General features: G+C 52.2%; 8 protein-coding genes across 8 annotated transcripts; 3 read left to right on the forward strand and 5 right to left on the reverse strand.

Annotated features, from left to right (window-relative positions):
- Nucleotides 1–39: 39 nt before the first annotated feature.
- P170DRAFT_259292 (uncharacterized protein) lies at nt 40–544 on the reverse strand. Its single transcript, XM_024843068.1, has one exon. The coding sequence runs from the start codon at nt 412–414 to the stop codon at nt 106–108; it is 309 nt and encodes a 102-aa protein (XP_024701354.1). The 5' UTR covers nt 415–544; the 3' UTR covers nt 40–105.
- A 76-nt stretch (nt 545–620) lies between these two features.
- On the reverse strand, nt 621–2225 carry fhdA (putative transcription factor Tos4; the record flags this gene model as incomplete). Its single annotated transcript, XM_024844713.1, has 2 exons — nt 621–647; nt 702–2225. 2 exons carry the CDS (start codon nt 2223–2225, stop codon nt 621–623), a joined length of 1551 nt encoding a protein of 516 aa, XP_024701355.1.
- A 2038-nt stretch (nt 2226–4263) lies between these two features.
- Nucleotides 4264–5620, reverse strand: sun1 (SUN family protein UTH1; the record flags this gene model as incomplete). Its single annotated transcript, XM_024844668.1, has 3 exons — nt 4264–4305; nt 4361–4734; nt 4810–5620. 3 exons carry the CDS (start codon nt 5618–5620, stop codon nt 4264–4266), a joined length of 1227 nt encoding a protein of 408 aa, XP_024701356.1.
- A 5714-nt stretch (nt 5621–11334) lies between these two features.
- On the reverse strand, nt 11335–13099 carry P170DRAFT_478977 (Zn(II)2Cys6 transcription factor; the record flags this gene model as incomplete). Its single annotated transcript, XM_024853610.1, has 6 exons — nt 11335–11384; nt 11433–11737; nt 11791–12026; nt 12075–12171; nt 12234–12929; nt 12999–13099. 6 exons carry the CDS (start codon nt 13097–13099, stop codon nt 11335–11337), a joined length of 1485 nt encoding a protein of 494 aa, XP_024701357.1.
- Nucleotides 13100–13333: 234 nt separating this feature from the next.
- Nucleotides 13334–14353, forward strand: P170DRAFT_512645 (putative short-chain dehydrogenase/reductase; the record flags this gene model as incomplete). The annotated part of the gene is made up of 1 exon (XM_024855008.1): nt 13334–14353. The coding sequence occupies one exon, from the start codon at nt 13334–13336 to the stop codon at nt 14351–14353; it is 1020 nt and encodes a 339-aa protein (XP_024701358.1).
- Nucleotides 14354–14608: 255 nt separating this feature from the next.
- On the forward strand, nt 14609–17698 carry P170DRAFT_458230 (electron transfer flavoprotein alpha-subunit). The gene is made up of 8 exons (XM_024851777.1): nt 14609–14721; nt 14833–15171; nt 15208–15282; nt 15313–15935; nt 16017–16020; nt 16354–16698; nt 16764–16932; nt 17014–17698. The coding sequence occupies exons 1-8, from the start codon at nt 14653–14655 to the stop codon at nt 17589–17591; spliced, it is 2202 nt and encodes a 733-aa protein (XP_024701359.1). The 5' UTR covers nt 14609–14652; the 3' UTR covers nt 17592–17698.
- A 1153-nt stretch (nt 17699–18851) lies between these two features.
- P170DRAFT_365503 (putative sister chromatid cohesion factor (Chl12)) lies at nt 18852–21739 on the forward strand (the record flags this gene model as incomplete). The annotated part of the gene is made up of 2 exons (XM_024844708.1): nt 18852–21259; nt 21322–21739. The coding sequence occupies 2 exons, from the start codon at nt 18852–18854 to the stop codon at nt 21737–21739; spliced, it is 2826 nt and encodes a 941-aa protein (XP_024701360.1).
- A 59-nt stretch (nt 21740–21798) lies between these two features.
- On the reverse strand, nt 21799–23668 carry P170DRAFT_414892 (MDR family MFS transporter; the record flags this gene model as incomplete). Its single annotated transcript, XM_024847037.1, has 5 exons — nt 21799–22919; nt 22969–23044; nt 23100–23349; nt 23400–23479; nt 23550–23668. The coding sequence occupies 5 exons, from the start codon at nt 23666–23668 to the stop codon at nt 21864–21866; spliced, it is 1581 nt and encodes a 526-aa protein (XP_024701361.1). The 3' UTR covers nt 21799–21863.
- Between the last annotated feature and the right edge of the window lie 3181 nt (nt 23669–26849).

Genomic DNA, 26849 nt, shown 5'->3' on the forward strand with positions numbered 1-26849 from the left:
GGATCAATGAAAGACCGAGCATATTGGCGATCGGTGAATAGCAGAAGTGATAAAGAACCAAGTGCATTTTTTTGTTCCTTGCAAGAAACTTGGGTAACATACATATCATAACTCTGTCGGGGTGGTGAGGCGACAAAACATCTCCGCAAACCGCCGGACAGACAGGACTGGATTTCCAACAAGATCATACAGGCATGCCATCGAAGACAGCGATGCCCACAAAAGCATACTCCTCACTGTGAAACAATGAAGGCGAAGACCAGCACATGTGAAACACATGATTTGGTTAACTGAAATGAAGCAAAAAAGGTAGGCATCCCACGTGGACCGGAAACAAAGCAGGTCTCTACCACCTGAAAACAGGTAGAGAGAAAAGAAAGCGAGAAAAACCAAAGGGGAAAGAAAAATCACCATACATCGTACAGCTTCATTCAACGACGTAAAAATCAGACAGGGTATGCCCACGCCACGCTATGCGAGTCCATGAAGGGGAAATAAAAAAACAAAACATTGACACTATGTACTAAAACGGTTGGGCGGAAATATTAGCAAGAGACTGAACAGAATGTTGTTCTTTTTTTTTGTTCTTTTCTGGAACAGGCCGTTCTAAGACACTGTATTTATTTGGGCTTGCGCCAGAAATATTGCTGCGGCAGGGTCAGTTGCATGAACAGTCAAGTGGCTATAAGAAGTCGACATACCTTATGTTGCTTTCTACAGTTCCGAAGCCCTGGCTTTCGGAGATCATGCACAACAGCTTCCCGTCGCATGTCATCGTCATCGAAATCCGGGATGTAGTAATATTCGCTTTCAAGAGGCTTCCCGGCGGCATCTTTTCCCTCACGGGCAACCTTTCCAATGCACTTGGTGGTGTCAATGACGGCAAGAATTTGCTCTTTGGTCGGCCCCTGCTTGGAATGGCTGTTCTGTCTCCACAGAGTGGGAGGAAGGTTGCTCAGAATGGTTGAGAATGGCGTCGAAGAAAGACGCGAGAAGGCGAGCTGGTTGACAGCATGGTTCTGGACGCGTTCCAGACCTTCGTCAAGCGGCTCCGGCTTGCTGGGTGCACTTTCGGCGTCGTCTGCGGCCTTGGAAGGCTGGCGAGGTGACTGCGTAGGCTGGAGAGGTTGCGTAGAGGACTGGTTGCGAGGACGAGTGGGACGGACGGGTGACTCGTCGGCAGTGAACGAAGCCATGCGAGGCAGGATGTTCTCCCCGAAGGGTCCAAAGGAGTGGATTATGGGGTCGTTCTCCTCATCGTGGTCAGACAGCTCGTCATGCTTACTCAGTTCACTTAGTTCGCTGGACTGGGAGCTCTGCAGAAGGTCTACAGCGGAAGAGGGATCGTGGAAAGTTTCGGACGTGAGATCCTCCGCGGAGCTAGTCGCACGGACAGGAGAGGCCTCGTCTTCATACACAACCACGGCATTGCGCGAGCGAGTCGGGGTATAGAGCGGGGAAGATGGGGGAATCAAGGACTTGACCGCCGGGGACGGTGACACGGGAGAAGCCAAACGTCGACGCTCCACACTTGGACTATCCTGCAGGCTTCGACGAGACTCCCCGTTGCGTTTGGGGGTGGTCTCCTCCCAAGTATGTTCGGAGTCGGTATCCTTTCTCTCACCACGCGGCCATTGCACCAAAACACGGGCGTCATGCACGTCGATCATGATGTCGGCATCCTTGATATCGGACGTGAAGGTCTTCCCCTTGGCCAAATCATATGTCTTTCCCTGGCAGTGCAGTTTAATCCCGTTCCATCCCATGCACATAATCTCTACCCTATCTCGGTCGAAGGGGTTCGGTGCGGGCTTATAGGTGGCCTTGACATGGATTCTCGATATCATACGGTTAGCGGCGAGCTGATGATGACAGGAGACGCTCGACCGGCCCATGAGAAGGGGTTCGCCGGAGTCCGAGAGCATCAGGGTCGGGACGGCAGATAGAGGGGTACGTTCGGAGCTGCTCGAGGCAAGGTTACGACGCGACGCGGATCGAGGCAGGGCCATTCGAGGAGGGGAGGACGACATGATGTGAGTCGACGAGGTCGGGACGGGAGTCGGATAGGTCGAGACAACGGCATGGTCATCGCGTGCTACACGCTTCTGAGGCCGAGGCAGAGACGGGGAAGAGCTCAATGGCTCGAAAGCCGGCAACAGGGACGCCGGACGCTTCACGCCTGCCACGGGAGCAGCAGAGCTACTCCTCGGGGGAGACGACTCCATGACGCTCTGGAACGGTGGCTCCAAGCACCGGACACGCTGCTCTGGGCGTTGAACTAGAGGGGACAGGCTTTTTCTTCAATTGAAGGTCGCGTCGAGGTCGAATAGGGGGTCTATTTCTATGAGAGGGTTCGAGAGGCACGCGAGGGGACCAGGGCCAGGGAAGGGAAAGAAGGTGGATAAAGCGTAAATTTAGGACGAGACGAAAAGAAAAAGAACGAGCGTTGACACAGTCCTCCAGGGCAAGAAGCCAGGGAGGTTGGGGAGGGTCACTGGAATTGGATTGCCAGGGAAGAAAAAAGAACGAGAAGCATAAAATAGAAAAGGGTGAGAAATGGTGTGCGGTGGAATGCTTTGCCTGCCGGAACGGAGCGTCTGGTCCTTCCAGCGCGGAAACGCACGCTTACAACCCGAGACGCGTTCGATAGGCGCCGACGAGGTCCACCACTAACCTCGCGCAGCCTCACAGCCTGACCTTCGCTAACTATGCATTGCACTGCATATTCGTCAGATGGGCGAGATTTTCCGGTTGAAAAAATGGATGAGCGATTCACTCGAATCCAAACGCATCGCCAGTAATTTGGCCACTCCTGCGCCCTTGATCGAGTCGCATCAGGCACTCAGGCAGGCTCTCCGGCGCGTCTCCCCGCGTCTGCAAATCATGTGGCCCGCGTTCTTTGGTTCGAGTCACGGGACTCGCGCCTGGTCACGTGTGGCAGTCCTCGGCGATGGCAGGGGCGCTAGTCCCGAGGGGGAAAGGCCATGTGCACGATCCCGAGGTTCCGCGCGTCTGATTGGGCCATTCGATGCACGGTAATCGTGACAGGAGCCTATTGCGTAACAAGGGATTTTTCGTCATGTTCTTTTCTTATTATTGTTCTGTCGTAGGCGTAGTAAAACCATATGAAAAAATGCATTCAGACACCACCGTAGGGGCCATATCTAGGGGTGCTAACCACTCGATTCTCCCCTAGAAACTGTGAATGTGCTCCGACATGGAACGTGTCTCGTCGCCAACCCTGGATTGGAAAAAACTCAATAGGCGGTGCTACTTATTTTACTACGACCTAAGAAGCACTACTGCAACCATTTTTTCCTTTGAAATTTCAAGTCGCCCCCTCATTACTTATTACGCAGTATTTCGAGCAAACCCCCTAGTGGGAACTGCTTGCAGCGGTACGTGCTCGACGCGACTTTACATACATACAGCCCCCAGCCTTTTTTTTTTCGTGTCGCCAGTCGCCACTACGCACTACGGAGCAGGTATTTTCCTCTCAACCGAAACTTGAGGGGACTCACCGACCGGCCGGGCTCCACTTCACATTCCACAACTGAAGGCATTACATCAATCGATGCATGATGTAAATGTCCAGCCTGCAGGCTCTAGACTTTGCGAGCGACAGGTAACATCCAAATCTCCCAGCGCCTACCACCCACCAACCAGGACCATTTCCAACCCTTTGTCAGGGTGAGAACCTTCAAGGGCATGAAGCCAGGGATAAAGATTAAGGAGGTCGTGGCTGGTCGGTGAAGTCTAGGCGCGTAGACATATATATTTGAACAAGTCCATATCTTCTGCGACGCACCTCTGCCGCGGGATTTACATCTTCTACGGTTGAACGCCCGAACATCGAAACATATCCGATATATTTTTACCAAGTATTAAAGAGAATTACTTACATCGTATCCATTGAACAGTACATGAGATTAATAGACCAGAGATATAGAACAGAAAACAACAAAGAGACGGTGCGCATGTGTACATAAAAGAGGAAAGTGGAAACCGGAGTTACTTCACAGTAGAGAGAAGGTAAATCTAAACACAATTGTCCCTACCAAGCGAATAGAGACGTTACATACGACGAGAGGATATACTTTCCAAGTCATATGAACATACTAAGATACACAGAAGAAAGCATTAAGGCGGACAGAGGCATGAAGGAAAAACGCTTTATTGTGGAGTTGCCTCGTCGGACCTATTTGCGCCGCGGACTGGGGCCAGGCAAAGTATCGGACCTTACGACAGGTTCGTTGAAGTCGTTCAGTAGAAGACAAAGGTGGCATCGCCGGAGTTGACCTTGACCTAAAGCAGAGGTTAATACTGGGAAAGTTGAATTGCAGGAGAAAGAGGATCTTACAGTGCAGCCGGAGTCGTTCGAGCCGGTGTCAGAGATGAAGCTGCCATCCTCGTACTTGCAGGAGCCGCCAAGGTCGCTACCCTTGATCTTAATGTTGAAGTCAAGCTTCTCGTTGGTGGTGGGGGCGTTCTGGGAGATCGAGAGCCATTTGCCGTTGTTCTCGCCAACACCGAGGTTGATGGGAGCCCAGTTACCAATGGGCTCGCTACCGTCACCCCACTGGCAGCCCTTCTTGGCCGGGGTACCCTTGGGGTTCACGTAGTACTGGGCGGAGGTGACCTTCTGCTCCCACTTGAAGTAGTTGGCATCGGGGCAAGTCAGGGGCTGGAGGTCGTTGTCTCCAAGGGTGAGGGGAATGGTCTCGGACTCGGTACCTGCAGAATATCACCGTTAGATTGGGTTTCAAGGGAGGGGAAGTCAGGATCATTGTATAATTATGAGTCACTCACCAGGGTAATCGGTACGGCACACAGCAACTTCTTCGCCCAGGTTGTTCTGGACGTGAACACCACCAACACCCTCAATGCAGAGCTTGCTAGAAAGTTTCTTGTTGGTAAGGTAAAGCTTGCCACCCTTGCACTGCAGACCACCAACGGATTGACCGGTGGAGCCCTGGGTGGTGGGCCACTGGGACTTCTGGTAGCCAGGCGGGCAGGCGTAGGAGCACATAGCGCCGTTGTGGCAGTCGTCACCAGTCACGGCAGTGACGATGTCGCTGATGAGTTCGTCGGCGAAGGTGACGTACTGGATACCGGACCATCCGCCCAGGTCCAGGTAGTCGAGGGCGATAGCACCATAGTCGGAGGGGAACGAACCGCAGTCGATTTCGCCGTCGGGGAAATCGCGGTCCATACCAGTACCGCTCGAGGAGCCGCTGGAGCCGCTGGAGCCCGAAGAGCTACCGGAAGAGGGAGCCGGGGTAGAAGCCGCGCTCGAGGTCGCAGGGGCGACGGAGGCGGAGACCTCAGCGAACTCGGCGGCGGCGTCGACGGAGAGGGTAGAGGAAGAAGCGGCCGAAGAAGTAGCAGCGGTGCTCTCTTGGCAAGGGTCCACGGCAGGCGTAGGCTCGCCGGGCTTGTATTCGAGAGACCCCTTCTTGATGCCGGCGCAGACGTCGCTGGCCGAGATGGCGTTGCCGTCGAGGACGTACTTGATGACGGTGTCGGCATCACGCTTGTGGGGGTGACGGTGCTGGTGGTGGTGCTGGGCAGCCACGAAGGAGCCCGCCGTGGCGAGAGTCAAGGCAATCGAGTACTTCATCTTGATAATTTCCCGTCGAGCTTTTCCTAGGATTCAGATCTATACACAATCGAACAAGCACCGGTCAGCATCTTCGTCAATGGAAGAATTCTCAACACGACCAGATCCGATCACAATCTCGAGTCGGTTGGCGTCATATAGTGAGGCGCCTCCCTAGGTCGGTCCAATCCTGTCGGGTCGCATGCTTGCGACAAGCACGGCCGGGGACTCGAGGCCTCCCGAGGTGAATCGTAAACCACGTCGGGGACGGCGACGGAGCGGCGGGGGAGAGACATGGAAGACAAAGCGGCTATAGAGAAGCCGAGATGGACAACGTACATGAACGTTACAGCAAGCCAGTCGCGCTTGTCAAAGGTATTTCTGTACAAGAATGGAATTCGCAGAAATGCAATGGCCGCTGGACAATACCTGGCGGAGGCGCAAAAGAATGCCTGGAATTTAAAGAGAGTGCTAGAAGCGAGAAGAGAATAGGTAAGAAGAGGTTCCCGAAAAGAGCGTGCGAGAGAGAAGCAAAGTCCCCTCTGGTCGGACAGGAAAGCTCACGAGAAAGACAGTAAGGTGAGAGAGATAAAAAAGGATGAAACGCTCTGGGGACGAGAAAATGTGGAGGGTCGCGAGGAGAAGAGGGAGATGAAGAGAGAGAATTAGACTCTGTCGGTCAAGTCATCCAGGGGTACAAGAAGGACAAAGATGTGCAGTGCAGACCCTTCCAGGGGGAGAAGCCAACCAAAGAGAGAGACAGGAAAGTATGTGTGGCGCACTGAGAACGATGGGCGGACACGACAGAGAGAGGCTAACCGTCGTTCAAGGCCAAAATAATAATAATAATAATAATAATAACCAAAAAGCAAAAGCACACTAAACTCAGGGGGCCCACTCCAAAGGCTCAAAGACATTATTATTATTATTATTTTTTATTTTTATTATTATGATTTCTTTCCGCTAAGGTTTACGGTACACGTATCGGCCAGTACCGTCCAATCGAGCTGCAAGTGCGTCCGACTGGCCAGGCGCAGTCCAGCCCGAGGCCAAGGGGGGTAAGAAAGGTGGGCACAGGGCCAAGGCCCCAAGGATGCCCTGGACGGGGAAGACACCATCTGAGAAACTCTTAGAATTGCAGCCCCAAGTGGGGTGGGGGGACACGTCGTGTCCACGAAGGACAGCTAGTCGGAGCTCGTCGCCTTGGGGTTTATTATTATATTATCCTACGAGTCCTGGAGTTCTTGGAGTGAATGGACGAGCCTGGGCAGGTCTTGGTTCTTTTGACTGGGCAAAAGCCACCGTTACTTTTCCCCTCGCCCACCCACCATTTCCATGTTTGGAGGTTTCCTGTTCCTGAATGGTGAGCTTGGCGTTTACCGAAATTACCTGTGGCCGGGCCTGGCCAATCAGCATGGAGATCTTGGCAGAGGGCGGTGGGGACCAGACTTCCCCTCCTGGCCAGGTACACCAATCAGCGGCTCCCGGTCAACCGAACCATTGCCACAAGGTTGACTCCCAAGGAATGTCTCATGTCCGATCGTTATGTATGGCTGCATTAGGTCGTATTATAAACGGCCAGGTCCCAGTCCTTTTTTTTTTTTGTGGTTTCCCTCCGAGAGGTGGTACACTCCGGCAGTATTTAGGCAGCGTGTTATAATGGATATCCCTGTCCTACAGGGACTTGATGCCTGGCATGCTTCACGGGAAGACGTCCTGATTGACCTTCCCCTCGTTCCTGGTCTTCAGCGGCAGGTACCAACTTAGTGTCTCCCGTGGTTCTGAGCCGTTGTATAAATAGTCACCCATACGCGCGCGCTATTACAATCCTCCCAAGAAACAGTCCACTTTTTGGATCTGCGCATGATCCAGGTACTTCCCGCAAAAATAGGGGTATTCTTGCTCAGCTTGCTCAGTGCTCGAAATATCGGCATTCGACTAAACAACTCGGGGTTGACAGCGTTCAGCTCCCAAGATGCTCAAATCCCCGCGGAGCCGGTTGGCGACCGGTTATGACCAACCAAGTGGCCAACCCTGCAGGGATTATCCCTCTGCCCGCCAGGATCTGGCAGAATATGATGTTATCCGGAGTGGTGTGGTTGGATTTGATTCGACGGTGGCATACAATCAGTCACATCGCTTTTGATTCATTGTGAATGCTTCGCTGTCAGCCCCTCGATCAGACCTGTCGGCCCTATGACGGCAATGCATCGCCTTCGCTTTGAAGAGAGCTGCAGAAAACGGTCGAGGCTATCAACTTTTGATAGATGAAGGATTGACAACTTGACAGCGAGCGCAACGACCCCGGCCAACCCACAATGGACAATCAGCACACAAAGGGCAATTATTCTCCGCGCTGTAACGACCTTGCAGCTCCCAGTTTGACATCTCTACTCTAGCGTGTCACGGAGTCCCCCCGCCATGCTCTGCTGGCTCCTTTTTCGTTTTTCCCTCCTTTTTTCTTTTTCTTTTTCTTTTTTTTTTTTTTTTTACCCTTGGCTCCTGGCTTCCTCCTTTTCTGTTTGTCACTTATCTTTCTATCTAATATCTATCCTCCCTAGTCAGGGCGGACTACTCCGGGGCAAAAAGCCGGCTAAAGACGCCAGCCCCGTACCAAAATGCGATGGGACGGTCCCGGATAGCTCCAAGAGTAAGAAGGGGTTAGACGTGCTAGCCTGTACGCGCCTTTTTCTGAAAGGGGGCCGGATCTTTTCGTACATGCGCTAATGATCCAACCTCTTGCACGGGGCAGACCGCAAATGCTGCTGTATGCACAAGTGTGGAGTCCAATTGCAACCTTACTGATTCGAAGATTTTTCGAGTCAGCAGCTTCGCGATCTTGGTCGAGACGCTTCTAGCCAATGATGTTGAGTTCCAGCCCGGATGCGTTATATCAGGGGTTGATTTCGAGATGTATGACGAGCTTATTCTTCCAGAATATGGCGTTCGATTCGAGCCAACATTCGACCAACACCATTCATCAGTGGGTCTGGGGAATTCATCCATCAATCTCATGATAATAAGTTTGGTAAGGTAGACTTGCAGGTACGGCGTATGTTTGAAAGACACGCGTTGCGCATGGTTGCCCGAGTACCTATGCCTCCTTGCTGATGTTCTGAATATCACAATTAAAAGCGAATCCCGGGTTTGCAGGAATACTAGTCAGTGATCCGGCAGGTGAAAACCGCACCCCTTTAGCTCAGGTGAGGCCCAACACCGCAAAGGATCATGGACTTGACTCGCATTGTTCTTGTTGCGGTCAGTAAATCCAAGACCACCGCAATCTCCCACGATAGCGTTGGTAGGCCACCGCAGCGGATCTACAGAGTACGGCCGTTGCCAGTCATCGACTCTCCAATGATCATTGGCTCTTTGAGTAGATATCTAGGGCTATTCACTGCGTCGGCCCGATTAATTCGTCCTCAGCAATGTCCTGTCCAGTTTTGGTGCTTCACACAGGGCTGTACAAAGTCCGGAACGATGTGAAACTGACTGACAGTTGTGGCCCGTGAGATCCATCATCGGTTGTCGCGGTCTGACTTCGCTAGTTTTTCTTAGTCGAGACAAGCACCATAGTGTAGAATCCTCCAACTCTCTCGCTGGGGCCATCGTCGAGGATGGTTTTTCTTTTTTTTACAAATAGTTCTTGGGGTCCATGGGTCCAAATCCAGACAATTTCTTGTTCTCAGCTTCGCTTCTCGCAGAGTTTTCTCGGCTCCTTCTTTTATCAGTCTAGGTTGCGAGATAAGGGGCGGCATGCGATGGACACGAGGCTGGGTTCTTCCTCGCGAGTATCGCCATGGTTGATGACTCGATGAGGTTGGAGCGACCAAATTAACTTTCGTGATATTTTAGAGCCCTATGCATAGGCCTGCGTGTGCTGGAAGACCTGGAAGACCCGGAATACGAAAGGATTCCCGGCCAAATCCCATTTCAATACGAATTCTGCAGTCATCGGTCATCATTTTCGGTTAATATCCAGCAATGACGAACAATGAACATCCAGCATGGCCAATCCTGGTGAAGCGATCGCGAATGTCGACTGTTTTATTTTTTATGGGTATTTGGATACGCCATGAAGAGACCATCTGGGTCGGGTCTCAACAACAGTGGGCGTGGATAATCAAGTCCACAGGGCTGAAAGCACGCAATGAATCTGATGACGATGACAAACCTGAAGATCATGCTGGAGTATGCATCATTTAATTACCTCGGCAGAGTTATTCATGGATCGCTGGCCTACGGAGTAGTGCGCATGAGGCAGGCCGCATCGGAGACTACAACCCCAGCAACCTCTCTCCCAGGAATCAGATCTGTCCAGCCATGGCAGAGATTAAATCCCGTCTTCTTTACCATGTCACTGGGAAGGGCCGCCGCAACCGAAAGTCAAGAACAACGTGTTCGGCGGAGGTCCAAGTCCGAGGGTTCCGTGGGCCTGGATAGTGGTACGGGAAATTGCACCGAACTTTGCGTTCCTGCTAACCAGGGACTCTGGAGAACGTGCTACGTGAAATAAAACATCTCCAAATTCGAGATCGCACCGTGGGCAAGGAATCGGGCGCTAAGATTCTCCAATGCGGTGGAATCGCAGAAAGGAGACGAGTCGTAAGAGCCATTACGGATTACGTACGGCGTCGTGGCTATGATCTTATCAAGTTACCATGCTAAGATCAAGTTCGCAAGGCACCCACCCAGAAGATTGTGGTCCAGGAGGGCAACCTTAATGCGAATCTCGGGAGGGCATCAGTTCACAACGGCGCTGGACTTGCGTGGCTTTATCGCCAGTTACGTACTCGCTACGCCGGAGAGTAGGGAGTCGAGGATCCAACGCGTGGGGCATCCGAGCGTAGTTCAGGGGTTCGCTCTCTCCGGACTTCTTTCTGCGTTGGAATTTCTTCACGCTATTGACTGATGGTTCCGAAGCCTAATGGCCAGTCATCTGACATTTCTGAGTTTCTCATATTAATGATATTAACGACATCGATAGTACGGTATTTTGCAGCCTGTGGTGGGTAGTGGGTACACCATACTCTACGGAATAGACTCCGTAAGTACTCCACGGAGGACAGTGGTTAAACTCAACACCATGGAGTACAGCCAGGCTGTACACTCGTAGATTTCTCCTCGGATGTTTTGCATCAATCCAGGTGGTTTTTTTTACGTTGCCCTGACATCTGACCAGGCACAAGGCGCCAAGCGAGATTAATCTCCAGCGGTCTGAGCGATTGAGTCTTTGACGTGGACGGTACACGATTCAGGTACCGACCGTAGCACCAGCCAGCGGAGGGTGAGACTCGTGTTCCAATATCTCTCTCTCCCTGGCTACTTAGGCACCTGCACTCGTATCTGCAAAGCGGGAAATGATTCATTCCGTCTCGTGTCGGGATGGCAGTGATTGGACTTCGCTCCTGCGTTACGAGTATCGGGAACTAGAGTGATGACTCGCTTATTGACGGAGTACGATGCTGACCAGCGGACAGCGCTAATCTCGGGATAATTTGCCCAGTAGGTGTCCGTGGATATTTCATTTCATTTCCAGGGGAATAGACGAACTATCTCGGATGAATCCTAGTAGTATGAGGGGGAACCGGAGTAACTTTGGCGGGTCGGATTCCGCCTCGGGCGCTACTGAGGATGACCACAGAAATATACAATTGAGCTGACTTCACCAGGATTACAGCAGTCAATTCAAAATCCATGATCTTGCCATACTGAAAAATGAACTGACTATATGATCAAAAGCGAGTAACAACCTCCTGTGCCTCCAGAAGTTGAAGATAAACACCTATACCCATGGTTAGCAAAAGCAGGCAGATGGCCAATAAGAAAGTACCTGCGACATTCCACCGAGTATTAATGGCCAGAAACGCCTCCTTGATACTCCTTACCACCTCCTGTGAGCTTGCTGTCTCTTGCGGACAATGCGTATGGGAGACACAAACCCGATAGGCGAAAAAGAGACCCCATGGCGACATATCCTCCGGGTCGCGACCCGCGAAGCATTGGCGCTCCACGAGGTTAGCGCTGATCCGGTCGGTGATTTGTTGAATGACGGCTCTCGCACACCGAGTACGATCTGTGTCCTGTGTGATGGCTCTCTCGGAGGGAAGCCGGGTCGTATGCAAAGCGACAAGAGCACTGGATGCTGTCAAAGGGCATTCATTCATCAGTTGCAGGCTCAATGCACACACCTATACACAAAAGCAATCTGATCATGGTCCGGGCTGTCTAGATTAAGCGCTGCTGCTAGCATCGACTGCAAGGTCCGATCTAATTGCATCCAGACCCCGTCGTCCGTCGTCGACTCGCTGGACACGTCGTGGAGGACTTGGCCTAGCAATCGCGCGGCTTGACAGAGCAAAGCGAATTTACTCATGTGCCCGGCTAACGGGGACGAGAGGGCAAAGAATTCATCAGGTCGGACAATCTATGGGGAATTGTCAGCACGAAAGCTATCTACAGGTCGAGAACCTACTCCCTGGTCCCATGCGCTGTCGTCTGCCGGCAGAAGGTCATCTAGTTGTGGATCTGCCGTCGCGAAGGGCCTACCGGGACAGCCAATACTCACGAAACTGAATCACAATTCAAGGTTATTTTCGAAGCGCAGATTCAACCAGGAAAGCAATGAACAAACCGGTCCAAGATGACTATCGCCCACCACAGTCTCCTGCGCTCCTCAGCTTCCACCAGCGTGAGAACCTTTGTTGTATACACCGTCCGATTGACACCGACCCCAAGAGCATGCGCATAACGAGCACACGCGCCAATCGACAAGAAAGCAGCCGGATAGATACCATGCCCGAGCTCGTACAACGCTATAAGGATCCCGGCCTGGGGCACGAGAATCGAAATGCCACTGGAGCCTTCGACCTCGAGATAGAAATATTTCACCGCATGATACAACGCACTGCGAGGACCCGACCTGGCGGGCAGAATCGTGGTAATGAGCTTGAGCGACAGAAGCAACAGGACGACACTAGGCTGAGTCGAAAAGGCCGGCTGCAAGTGGAGCTCGTAGAATCGTTTCTTGGAAATGAAAGGCATCCACCGGTGGATGTGTTTGAAGAACCTGGCGGCAGTGTCATGCATCTCGTCCATATCGCCTAGCAGGTGCATAATATGTGCCGGAACTGGCGATGCAGCTCGCTCAAACTCCACCTGGCCATGTCGCAGAAAACCAGGGTCTAGAAATGCCAGGGTTGGAAAGTCGATGGAATGGATACCCGGCTGGTTGTGCTCGCGAGAGCCGAGCCACCACGGATCGCTTGCGGAGGCCGATATAGAACTGCCACTTGGCTCTGGCTGGATGTACTCGCATGGGATGTTCTTCCTGTATTGGATTTCCACGAGAGTTGAGCGTTATACTGCGGCGATGGGAAACCGAATCGAATCGACTTACTTCGCGCACGATGAACAAGTCGGAAGAGCCTTATTGCACTTCCGCTTCCGAATCTTACAGGATCTACACACATAAGATGCTTGTTCATTGGAGACTTGCATGATGGTGAATGGTGGAGTAGATGTTGGATGTTCCGATGAAGCCGCGGGGCGGCTTACATGGCGGCCGCCCTACGCTGACGCTAACATCTAGATCGCGGCCGCCTGTTGTTGGAGTAGCAGCATGGCATGGCATTGCGTCGAGAATCAACTATAAAGAGACGACCATGAGGGCACGTTGTCTGGAATGTGTCATTGCGCAAAACATCCTTTCAGAGAATTTGCCCTTCTATCGCAATGACAGTGTCACCCAGTCCTTATGCCGCCACGCACGCCGACCCCCAAGGTGCCGGGGATGCACGACCAACCGCTCTCCAGATCATTCAGGCTGAGTCTCTGGAAGGCAAGCTTGTCGGCAAGGTGATTGTCGTCACCGGTGCCACGTCAGGCATCGGTTTGGAGACAGCCCGCGCGTTGTCTATCACCGGAGCGACCTTGTTCTTACCGGCTCGCGATCTAGAAAAGGCCCGGGAAAAGCTATCAAACATACTCGAGCCAGGCCGCATCTCCCTCATCCACATGGACATCAACTCGTTTGCGAGCATTCGGGCTGCAGCGGCGGAGATACTGTCCGTTACCCAGAACCAGGTCAATATCCTCATCAATAACGCCGGGGTGATGGGCATCCCAGAGCGCCAATTGACGGAAGATGGCCATGAAACACACTTCATGACCAACTACCTGGGCCCCTTCCTCCTCTTCCAGCTGCTGAAACCCGCCCTGCTGGCCAGCGCTTCGCTCGATTTCTCCTCTCGGGTTGTCAACGTGTCTTCGTCCGCGCACCGATCCTGCACTCTCATGGACAGCGACAATTATGATTTTCAAAAAGGCGACTACGACCATGAGCTGGCCTATGCCAACTCCAAGTTAGCCAGCGTCTACATGGCCAACGAGATTGATCGTCGTTACGGGTCCAAGGGCATCCATGCCACCAGTCTCCACCCTGGGGGCGTCAACACAAACATCTCCAGAAACATAGGTCCTGAATTTGTGGCAGCGATCATGAGCAACGAAGCGATTCTCAAGATCTTGAAATCCCCGGAGCAGGGAGCTGCGACGACGGTTCTGGCCGCGGTTGGGAAGGAGTGGGAGAACAAGGGAGGGAAGTATTTGGAGGATTGCGAGGAAGCAAAAAGAGGGAAGGGTGATAATCAGGTGTTTGGGGTGGGATATGTCCGCCAAACCTATGATCTTAAGGAGGAGGAGCGCCTGTGGAAGGACTCGCTGAAGCTGGTGGCAGTCGACGACGATGTTTGAGGCTTGTTATTCATGGATGACACCAAGTATCATTCATAATTAGTGTAGTTTCTCAAGGCACAGTGATCAAGAACCATGAAGAGATGCAAATAGGCAGGATAGAAATTAGACTGGTGTATAGTTCAGATGGAATCGTCGTCCATACAAAAGTACTGGAAGATAGCGGATGACTAAGCGACCCACCGCCAAGATCGGACAAATTTGCCCACCGCCTTCCCGTCGATTTTTTTGATTTCGATTTCGATTATCCCAGAATTCGAGACCGTCGAAATCTGCAGCAATCAGCCATTCATCCAAAAATGCCGTCTTCTACAGCGGTCACGACCAAGGTGACCTCCGGGTCTCCTTACCAGCTTGACAACACCCAGGTACGCGATCCACAAAGACTGTTTTCCAGCGGGACTGGAAAATCCGCAAAAAAAAAAAAAAAAAAAAAAAAAAAAATGGCAAGCGCCGAATGCTAACGGTTAAATTTACAGGTCACTCGCGCCTCTTCTGCGCTCCTGAAACACATCAAATCTTCGCAAGAGGAGAAGGAGAAGTCGGCGACCAAGAAGACTCTTATCGGCGACAACGATGGCGACTCCGACGAAGAAGACAGCCCCATGCACAACGAAGCCATTTGGCTCGTGCTCACCACGAAGAAGCACGTTGTTGACAAGAACCGCCTGAAGCCCGGCAAGATCAGCATCCCTCACTCCCTCAACGCCTCGTCCTCCCTCAGTGTCTGCCTTATCACCGCCGACCCGCAGCGCGCGGTCAAGAATATCGTCGCCGACTCGTCCTTCCCTCAACACCTCTCCTCCCGCATCGACAAGGTCATCGGCTTCTCGAAACTGAAGACCAAATACCAGAGCTTTGAGAGCCGGCGACAACTGCTCTCGGAGCATGACGTTTTCCTGGCGGACGACCGCATCGTCATGCGCCTGGTCAACACCCTTGGTAAAATCTTCTACAAGTCCAGCAAGCGCCCCATTCCCATTCGCATTGCCGAGATCGAGAAGGTGGATGGCAAGAAGGTGAAGAAGGACCCCAAGCAGAAGTCGAAGGAGGATGATAGCGCTTTTGCGTCCCCCGCTATCGTCGCCAAGGAGATCGAGAAGGCCCTCAGCTGTGCCGCCGTACACCTTGCCCCCGCCACCACCGCCGCCATCCGCGTTGGTAACTCCAAGTTCACTTCCCAGCAGCTGGCCGAGAACGTCGACGCCGTTGTCAAGGGATTGACCGAAAAGTTCATCACCAAGGGCTGGAGGAATATCAAGGCTCTTCACGTGAAGGGCGCGAACACGATGGCCATGCCCATCTGGTTGGCCAGCGAGCTGTGGGTTGACGAGGCCGACGTCGTCGAGCAGGCACCGGAGGACGAGACCAAGGCCATCGAAGGAGGCAAGAACAAGAAGCGCAAGCAGAGCGGAGAGGAGGAGAAGCAGCTCGAAGCTCCCAAGAAGAACAAGAAGTCCAAGGCTACCGAGGATGACGATGACAATGCGGCCGCCCGCAAGGAGAAGCTTCAGAAGCAGAAGGCCAAGGCCCTCGAGGATGGCAAAGAGCCCGCGGCTGGAGCTGGCAAGAAGAAGAGAAAGTCGACTTCATAATCAAAGATTCCTACGGTGTTTAATGGATTGTATTTATGGATTGCAACTATTTCTGGGTTCTTATACAGCGGCGTACCAGATGTCACGTGTGTCGATTTTGTACTTTAGACACAATACCCTTTCCAGGAAAAAAGTTTTTGTTGCTCTAGTTTTCGTCGAATATTTGTAAATCGTAAATGCTCGTTAATTTAAGGTAGGGATCTTGTCTTCCAGAATATATAGACCGGACGTGAAAGTACCCGTGAAAAAAGGTAACGTGAACCGTCTGAGGATTAACCGAAGACTCCGAGGATCGGCGGGTGCTTGGCGTGCCGACGATAGCCACCTCCCGCCCGCGGCAACCGTCAAGTCGAGGCAGTATACCCTTTCCACTCCTTGTTGGCTGTCTGACAGGCCGTTGAGCAGGTTCTCATTCTTTTTTATTTACTTTCCTCACACTCGCCCACCATGATCCCAATCGCTAGACACTCTGCTCTGCGGGCCGTCCGCTCGCAACTCCGCCCGCGGGCGTTCAACCAGCCCGCAGCCTCTGCGCTCGCCCGCCTCCTCTCGACTCTGGCCGTGCTCGAACAGCGAGGGGGCAAGCTCGAGAACTCCTCGCTCTCGGCAATCGCAGCTGCTCAGAAGCTCGGTGGCCCCGTTACCGCATTCGTCGCCGGAAACAACGTCAAGGGAACCTCTGCCGCCGAGGCGGCCAAGATCAAAGGCCTGGACAAGGTTGTGGCCGTGGACAACGAGGCCTACGAGAAGGTATGAGGCTGTCGGAGTGAGGCAATCCGAGGGATCGTTATGCTGATCGATTTCTTGCACTGCAGGGTCTCCCCGAGAACTACGCTCCCCTCCTCGTGGAGAACATCAAGAAAGGCGAATTCACCCACATCATCGGTGGCCACTCGGCTTTTGGAAAGAGTCTTCTTCCCCGCGTCGCCGCTCTGCTGGACGTCCAGCAGATCTCCGATATCACTAGCATCGAGAGCGAGGACAGTACGTATTCTACGGGACGATCAGGGCTTCAATGAGCTCCGTCGTCCATGAGTCACTGCAATTACTGACGCCAAGTGCCAGCTTTCGTCCGTCCCATCTATGCCGGAAACGCTATCCTGACCGTCCAGTCGACCGACCCTACCAAGGTGATCACCGTGCGAGGAACCGCCTTCCAGGGCGTTGAGACGGAGGGTGGCTCCGCGGAGATCGTCGAGGGCGCTGACCCCAAGGCTCCCGCCCAGACCGAGTGGGTGTCCGAAGAGCTTGCCAAGTCCGAGCGCCCCGACCTGGCGACTGCCTCCCGCGTCGTGTCCGGTGGCCGTGGATTGAAGTCGAAGGAGGAATTCGACCGGGTCATCGTGCCCTTGGCTGACTCGCTGGGTGCCGCCATCGGTGCCTCACGTGCGGCCGTCGACAGCGGCTTCGCCGACAACAGTCTGCAGGTCGGTCAGACCGGAAAGAACGTCGCCCCTCAACTATACCTCTGCGCTGGTATTTCGGGTGCCATCCAGCATCTGGCTGGTATGAAGGACAGCAAGGTCATTGCGGCTATCAACAAGGACCCCGATGCGCCTATCTTCCAGGTTGCTGACGTCGGTCTTGTCGGTGACCTTTTCGATAAGGTGCCCGAGTTGACTGAGAAGTTGAAGAGCCAGTAATTGCTTTTCTTGTCTATGTTTCTTGTATCATGATGTTTGTTTATCTCCTTGCGAGCTTTCAGGTTTAGATGAATTATACAGTATACCACCTTATCTGGGGATTATCTAAAGACCTTTTTCTTTCTACTCTTAGGGGTATAGTGACCATCTTTAGCGATTAACATCTGTAATCGTGGCCTATAGGCTTTGGCACAATAGTATTATTCTTCATTGTGAAATGTCACAGGACTTCTGCCCATAGCCTTGTTCGACATCAGATAAGATAACTCGTTCCAAGCATAAAGCCTTCTTGACTCGCCGCGGAGCGGGAACTTGATATCACCGTGTGCTTTCCCTGATCTCGAGCTTCGCAAGCAAAGAGCCGTCTTAGAATAATGTAACTTAGCACTATTTCCATAGCTCAGTCATGGATCTGCTATACAGCTGATGACGTTTGGATCCCGGTGTCTTCTGAAAGGCAATGCAATGCCTGCAATCGGGCGTCGTGAAAGCTTCTATCTTGTGTTGAGTTATTTAGCCTACTTTAGACAAGAGAGTCATATATTCTGCCATCCTAAAATACTTTCTAGAAGTACGGCAGAGGACTATATTCATCAGCTCTCAATCGTGGTATACTGGTGTACAGTTTCTATGCCGGAACCATTCCGCCTACCTTCCCAAACAGGACTAGCCCCTCACTTCGGCGCAGAAAGTAATGCCTGATCCGCAAGGCCGAAATACATCCCAAACCGGGCTAGCGCGTCTCTCCCCACGCGTCGAGCGCGTCGCATCGCCAAATCGGGGAGATAACCAGATACCAGATGGGAGGGTCAATCAATCCAACTTACTCCACTCGATAATACCATCAATCAGTGACTTCGAACCCATTGAGAAACATGACCATCTGAACGCCTTTTATGACGACATCTCCTGCCTCCGTTCCCCCTTCCTTTGATCCCGCTATCCACCTTCACTCGGAGGGCCCGCCAGACGATATCGAGCCGCCCTCAGAATCCTTTTCCGACGAGCTCGAAGCCCTGCAACTCAACCGATTGGAGAAGACTCGCAACAAGGTTGTCATCCAGCATCGTGCGTGGAACCTGTCGGATTGTTTTCGGAGTGACGAGGATATCAGACCTTGTATGTGTGGTTGATCTTAATCTGATGGGAGGGGAAGCTGACCATCGAGTAGATACGCCGACAAAGTCGAATCGAAGAGCGTTGATTCAAAGCGCCGGATCCCCGCTGCCGACATTACCGTCTTCGCCTCCCGTCGCCAAAATGCCGTTTATTTCGTCGCCGGTCGTCTTCCCATCCAGTGCCCCCTCGCCGGATGCGCAGAAGAGGAAGAACGATGAACAGGCGTCGGCAGAGCCCAAGAGGCAGAAGATGATGGGAGGATTTATAGATGACGAGGATGACGATGAAGATGCCATGGATGCGTTCGGAGATGCGCACTTCGCCAGCCAGTTTGCGATTGAAGAAACCAATGAACAAGAACTCGTCGAACTCCCTAAACCCATTGAAAGACCACAAATCGATCCGACACCGGCAGAGACACCGACCGTCGATCCAGTACAAGACACACCCGTTCCAAAGACTACCGGTCTTGATTCATCACGACAAGCGTCTGGACGAGTGCAGATAAAGACCTGCTCCGGCAAAACCCACAATGTTTGGATGAAGAAGCCTAAAGCCCCGGTCACTTACGAAAGGCTCATTGCTGGCCGCTCGACGACAGCCCCTGGGAGGGCGCAGAAAAGCTACTACGGCATCGATATCCATAAACTCTTAGACGAAGCGGCACAGGAACCCGAACGTGAAAAAACCCCCAAGGTACCGTCAGGGGCACCAGTACACCCGTCGATTGAATCATCCTCAGCAAACCGGAAAAGCAAGAAGAGCGCGACAGCGATGTGGACTGAGAAGTATCGTGCTCGAAAGTTCACAGAGCTCATCGGAGACGAACGAACGCATCGATCCGTTTTGCGCTGGCTGAAGGGCTGGGAGCCCATTGTTTACCCAAACCTCGCCAAACAAAAGTCGAAGAAGCCAGCCAATGGTTACGAAGAGAACGAACGAGCACACCGAAAGGTCTTGCTGCTATGCGGACCCCCGGGTCTTGGAAAGACCACCTTGGCGCATGTTTGTGCCAGACAGGCAGGCTACGAAGTCCTCGAGATCAATGCTAGTGATGAAAGAAGTAGAGACGTGGTGAAGGGTAGAATCAGAGATTCCCTCGGTACCGAGAATGTTAAGGGCATGAACGTGGAGGTTGGTGAGCAAAAGGTACGAAAGGTCGGGCGACCGGTCTGCGTCGTGGTTGACGAGGTCGATGGAGTGGTCAGTGGATCTGGAGGAGGCGGTGGAGAGGTAGGCTTTATGAAGGCGTTGATTGACCTTGTTCTTCTCGACCAAAAGAACACGGCGCGCTCTGAGCAAAATTCCACCGGTAAGAAACGAAAAGGTGATAATTTTCGATTTCTCCGGCCCCTCATATTGGTCTGCAACGATGTCTACCACCCAAGTCTACGGCCGCTCAGGGCATCCTCCATTGCCGAAATTATCCATGTTCGCCAGGCACCGCTTGAGAATGTTGTCTCCCGAATGAAGAACATCTTCGTCAATGAAGGCATCCCGGCCGACAACGACGGGGTGAGACGGCTCTGTGAAGCATCCTGGGGCCTCGCGCGAAGGAAACAGGGCAATGTCAAAAACAGCGGGACGGCCGAGGGCGACATCCGCAGCGTCCTTGTGGCTGCAGAATGGGTCGCTCATAAGCTGAGATATGATAGCGAAGCCTCGCTTCGGCTAACGAGGAGCTGGCTGGAGCAGCGTGTTTTGAGCGAAGGCTCAGGGGGTGGCTCTTTTTTCAAGGGTTTGAACCGAGGAGGCGTACGCGACCTTGTCGACCGCGTTTTTACAGAAGGTGCAGGTCTTGCAGATGCGCCCGTTGGCACGGATTCCTTCCGTGATGCTTTCGATGATAGCGAAAAAGTGCCCGTGGGCGTTGCAGATCTGAAAAAACGTCATGCCATCAACCGGCTGCGCGAGATGGTCGATGCTAGTGGCGACCAAGATCGCTGCGTTTCCGAGTGCTTTGCGTCTTATCCTTTGCAAGCATACCAGGACGATACGTTCCTTTCGAAGCCTAATGCGGCTTACGAATGGCTTAGTTTTCACGACACCGTCTCATCCAAGGTATTCTCGTCTCAAGATTGGGAACTCAGCCCGTATCTGAGCCAGTCGGTTGTAGCATTCCATCATCTCTTTGCGACTTCTAAGGGCAAACGGAGTGTTAATAATGCTGATGAGGAAGAGGAGGAACATCCATTCTCTGGACCCCGAGCAGACTTTGCGGCTTTCGAAGCTCAGAAGCAGAACCGCGCCATTATTACAGGGTTTCAGTCGTCTTTATCTGCCCCACTACACCGTCTGTTCCGGTCAACAGACTGCTTGATAGGCGAGCTCATTCCGAACCTCATGCGAATGCTGTCACCCGATGTGAAGCCCGTGGTTGTCCGCGGAAACGGAGACCAGAGGAGCGTGGCCAGTGTCCGGAAAGAGAGCGAACGGGCTCTTGTGCAGGCCGCCGTCCGTGCCATGACAGGACTGGGCGTGACCTTCGAAAAGGTGCGCGTGGAGGGTGAGGGTGGCGCACATGGGGGATTTGCTTATCGAATGGAACCGTAAGTACCCACCACTACACTTTTTGGCTCCTATCCACCCTTGACTAACATTACGAAACTAGACCGCTCGACTCACTGGTGAGCTTCTCCAAAACGAAAGGTCTTCTACCCGGCTCGAGCAGCTCCGGACCCGTCCGGTATGCCGTCCGTCAAGTTCTGGACCAGGAATATCGCAAGGAAACGGCACGAAAGCATTCCGAAGCCCTCAGCTCGTCAGCGATTGGCAAAAAGGTCGCCGGCAAATCCGGGGACGCCGACGATTCGAAGAAAAAAGTGCCCAAGGATGGCGTTGGTGTCAAGCGAGACTTTTTCGGGCGAATCGTCAAGGAGCCGACACCACCTGTGCAGACCTCGCAAGAAGGTACCGTGCAGGATGAGACGTCCAAGGCGGGGAGAAAGGCATGGGTCACATACCACGATGGATTCTCTAATGCTGTGCGCAAACCGATCTCCATGGGTGAATTGATGGCTGGTCTTTAAGCATAAGTATATACGCTGTAATTAATTGAGGCCAGGCAGAGGAAAGAAACCGTTTGAATCATGTTTATTTCTAGCTCTATCTGTTCCATCTAGGGAAGTTCGATAGGTCGTAGTCTATTCAAAGCTAAGCAGCAATACCAGCTTCGATCTTCTTCCCCTTCACGCTTTTCCACTCCACAAAGGCACTGCCCAGTGCAGAAAACGCAGCCATGACGGTGTCGATAACGAAGGCGTTTTTCAAGCCATTGCTGTACGCCCAGACAACCGCCGAAAGGAACTGCCTGGGGACATGACCGGCGAGATCAGACGCGCCGCTGTCCAGCACCACGAAGGGGTCCAGGTCGGGGACTGTAGCGGTCAGCTCGTGGGTTAGTCGGCTTGTGAACGCGGACTGGGCCACGCTGATGAACACTGCGCCGCCGATGGTCTGGGAGAAGGACAGGATGGCCGTTGCGGTGGGCACGTCGGCCATGCTGGAAACCGTTTGGACGGCCACGATGGGTTGCTGCCATCCTAGGCCGATCCCCACGCCGACGAGGACCTGGTAGCCGATCCAGGCGGCCGTGCTGGTGTTCGGATTGAACAGTGTTAGCAGGCCGCCGCCTACTGAGGTGACGATGGTGCCTAGGATCATGAATGGTGCGTAGAGGCCGACGGCGGCGACGGCTATGCCCGAGAGGGTGGTCGCGACGATGTTCCCAACTAGCATGGGCAACGTGCGTTTCCCTGACTCGATGGCGCTGACCCCCTGGACGGCTTGGAACCAGATTGGTACGTAGTAGACGAAAATGAAAAAGCCGGCGCCCAGGAATAGCTGGTACACTGCACAGGACCAGATGGTCCGGTTCCTGATGATGCGTGGCGGCACGGTGGCATTGTCTTGGGCACGGCACTGCACAACAACGAAGGCGAGAAGAAGTATACCACACGAGACGAGCAAGGCAATGACTCTGCTGCTGTTCCATGGATATTTGGCACCTCCCCACTGCAGGGCCAGAAGGAGGCAGATCACAGCTGGCATGAAAAGGATGGTTCCCAGAGGGTCGAAACGCTTGACACGGTCGAACAGAGTTCGGGACGCTGGGGCATCGGGCACGCTAGGGTTCTGAAAAAAGATTGCCACGACGATGAAAGTTACTAAACCGATGGGGAGGTTGATATAGAAACACCACCGCCATGACTGTTCGACCTGTTAGACAAGCTGATTAGGAAGGATGGGATTGACATACAACTTTGTCCGTGAAGACATCACCAAGCGGAGGCCCAGCAATGGCAGCAACGCCATATGTACCGCCAGTTAGGGCACTAGACAAGAATCAGCTTATGTTATATCTCCCCATGGAGAGATGGGCTAGCTCACGTGAATAACGGACGTCGCTCGAGTGGTACACTGTGAGCCAAGATGAGGAGCGCACCTGAGAGCAGACCGGCATTACCGCAGCCAGCAATGGCTCGTCCAAGGATCAGGGATACAGAATTGGGTGCTGCGCCGCAAATGGCACTTCCGACCTCGAACACGAGGAGTGCGACCAAAAAGACCCATTTGATGCCCATTGTGGAATAGAACTTTCCGACAAGTAGCTGCGAAGACGCTGTCGTGAGAAGATATGCTAGAATCAGTGTTAGTCGTGATCTCTACCGCTGGACACGACCAACACACAACTCCCATACCAGCCAACATCCTCCAAACTGCGGAATTCAGACGTAATTGCGGGGATGGCCGTGGCAATGATCGAGAAACTGATAGGGAGATCGTCATGTTAGCTTATCTAGTGGATAGGAACTCAGGTATCGAGATTATTTTACTTACTCAAGGGAAATCAGAAAGATAGTCAGACAGATGGCAAGCGTGAGGAGAGCCAATTTCCACCCTTTAGGGTATTCCTTTGCAAGCTGCTCGTCCGAGTGGCTGGTGCTAATTGATCCCATGGTGAATTGACTGCAAAAAGCGCAGAGTCGACTTGAATCGTGGATGAGTTTAGAATTTGAGAGTTCATGTTTTTCTAGATATAGTCTCTGTCTTGCTCTTTACGCGACGCGTCGACAGCACAGCAACAGGCATCAGGCCTGGCAGGCAGCAAAGGTCGTACAAAATATGGACTTTGAACCGAATAGGGAAGAGCCTATTTGATAGTAAATTATCAGCTGTCGAATTTCATTCTGGTTCAAGGGGTCTCCAGATGGCGACGTGCTGATTGGCTCCGTCGCTCTTTGTTGCTGACGCCTTCTTTGTTGGATCTTCCCAGCTTATTAAACCCCTTAGCTTTCAAATTTGCCTACTATCGGATCATCAAAGCTGGAACCCTGGTGCTGGCTTCAAAAATGGAAGTTCGATGGTGGAACGACACTTTGATATCGAGGGGACCCTGTCTCTAAAACAGCCGCAAGTTGCCATCTATTGCGATAGCCCTAACACATCTGAGAACGACTAGAAAGTATACTCGTCCCCGTAAATATGACTGCGCGTCGAAATTGTACGAGCTGAAGCTTTGGCCGTCTTTACCTACCAGGTACATGAGTTCTTGAAACTGGTCTCTAGTCCTGCTTTCAATAGTCGCTTGGACGAGTTCCGCCTCCTTTCACAGCGTACCGACAGACAACACAAGCCAGCCAGCGGGCTCCAAGCGTTCTAATAATGAACTGAAACCGCATAGACAACTGGAATGATACACATTTCATCGAGTTGCCCTCTCGGTGCGCCAGCTTTATCATGGGAGCAGGCCATTGTTCAAGCAGCGAGTGCTTTATGATCGCAACGCATTGAGGATGAAGCTTTGGAATTCCTTTCCACCGCAGCGAAGGCAATCCCAGCTCCGTCATTCTCTCGAGATTAACGGTGCATCATCGGACGACGGTAGGAAGAAGGCAGCACTAGTTGGGCTGGCTCAGTATGAGCGCAGCTGTTGGAAGGACGTATTGCAGCGACTTGAGAAAGGATTGCTTGAGGCTGCACGATTGGACAAACGCCGTATGCGAATACTGACTTTTCTGATGTCACAGATATCTATGGAGAGGAATGTCCTTGAAAATCTTTCTAGTCCGATCAAAGGACCCTCTAATATTGAAGGCGCCATGTATCATTAGTTAGTGCTAGCCAGGATTCAATGAAGTGACAAAGCATCTATGTTTCTCAACTCTGTTTGTTTTATCAACAATCTGTGATCATGCTGATTGTAGCCTCGACCAGTTCAGAGAAGTTGTAGACCGTAGTGGCAGTCAACTCCGTACTGTGTCGGAGTATGGAGGAGCGATCACCGACCGAGAGACATGGAGACGGAAGCACTGTTCCTGCGGGCTCCCAGAAAAAGACACGGGTGTCACATGACCCCAGGGCGCCGAGACCCTCAGAGTGGTAGTTTTTGTCGAAACGCTTTGATGAGGGCTACACGCTTGCCGAGCGATTCGAATCGAATAAAAAAATTACAGAGTATTTATTAGGATATTGCGATAATACAGTGCAATTTTCAAAATAAATAATTGTTTTTTTGAGGGTGCAGGAGTTTTGCAAAAACTATCGCTCCTTTTGCATGATTGACCAAGATAAACCGCTCGGTCCATCCAGGCAAGAAACTACCATCGCACTGCCAGCCCTAAAGACTGCTATGTACTTTTTTGTTTTTCCATTCTTCCCATCCCTTGAAACAAAATTTCAATTCATGGCTTATATTACTGCTTTGGTGGATTGGTATGATTGGCTAGGTGGATGCATTTATATAAAAGAAGATACTTCTGGTCAAAATAGACCACTCTACAGTACTACTGAACTTATATATCGGGACAGGTTCAATGCGAAACTTGAATTAAATTCCAGCCACTATCATTAGTACTAATTAAATAACAAAATACATAAAAGACCTCGCATGCTTCTATATAAAAGACAATTTCGAAAGAAAACCAAGTATCCCAAACTCCAGTAGCCGTAAGTCTCATTAACCCATTTTTTACTCAGTCGGAATTCCTTCTCGGAGTTCACTGACAATCACAGTTCTGATCACCGGTTGGAGAGGTAGGCGAGCACGGCCTCGTTGTGTAGAGCCCGTTCGGCCGCCCGCTCGGCAGACTTGTTGGTTGGCATGGACTTGCTGGGTCCGTCGCTCTTCTTCAGAGAGAACCACTTCTTCTTGGATGCGTCGCCCTTGAGGGTTGTCGCGGTGGAGGAGACAGAGTAGGTGGAGGCGGTATCGAAGGAGGTCTTAGAGGCGGCCATTGTAGATGTTTTGTTTGATTTTGGAGGATCGGATTTGAAAGGTATTATTTTGGCTTTGGTTGGAGGTTGAGGTTCAAAGATGGTTGGTATACTTGTGGTGGTTGTGGAGTATTGCGATGTAGATGTAGATGTAGATAGAGAGGATGCTTTCGAGAATCTTAGAGGATTTGATTGATTCTGATGCAGGTAGTGAGGGATGCGTTGAATGATGCAGAAAATTAAACCTTTATCTGGAGGAAATCCAAGGTCTATATATACCAAGTCTGTTGACTACTTGCAGTATCTTCATTGTCTACTCCGTACCGCATGGTTTTACTCCGACGCCCTACGGAGTTGGTTTCAGGCAAGGAAAAAAAAAAAAAAAAAAAAAAAAAAAAAAAAAAAAAAAAAAGCCAGGCCGCTTCAAATACGTCAGTTGATGACCCACAGCACACCACAAAGGCTTAGCATTGTCCAAGACGTCTAGATGCGTCGACCATACTCCATATATACGAGCGGCCTTTACAGATGCCTCGTGTCTGGTCCACTGACTTGCCTGTTCGAGTAGTTGCTGCCATGCGAAGGGCGCGCCCAACAACACGAACCCCATCAACGGCGCGTCTGCCTTGACTCAGAACGCTGCCTGAACCGCCTTGGCGAGCGAGATCGTTGATTTGATTTTGATGCCTTGAAGGCATCCATCTGATACGCAGTTCCCGATGTCGCTGGTCGGACACCGTTTTGGGAGCCCGCGGTGGAACTCCCTTGTTCGCTAAGCACAAATAGGGCTGGGAGTACGCATGCGCTGCCACGGTGGCTGAAATTAAGATTCAAATTGAAAGAAACGATCGCTCTTGGGAGTCATCCTTCACGGGCCTAGTCCGAGTGCGCTGTCCCATTCAAGCATCGCGTTGATCGTATCGA

The sequence above is a fragment of the Aspergillus steynii genome (genome assembly GCF_002849105.1).
Source record: "Aspergillus steynii IBT 23096 chromosome Unknown P170scaffold_7, whole genome shotgun sequence".
Classification (NCBI taxonomy): domain Eukaryota; kingdom Fungi; phylum Ascomycota; class Eurotiomycetes; order Eurotiales; family Aspergillaceae; genus Aspergillus; species Aspergillus steynii.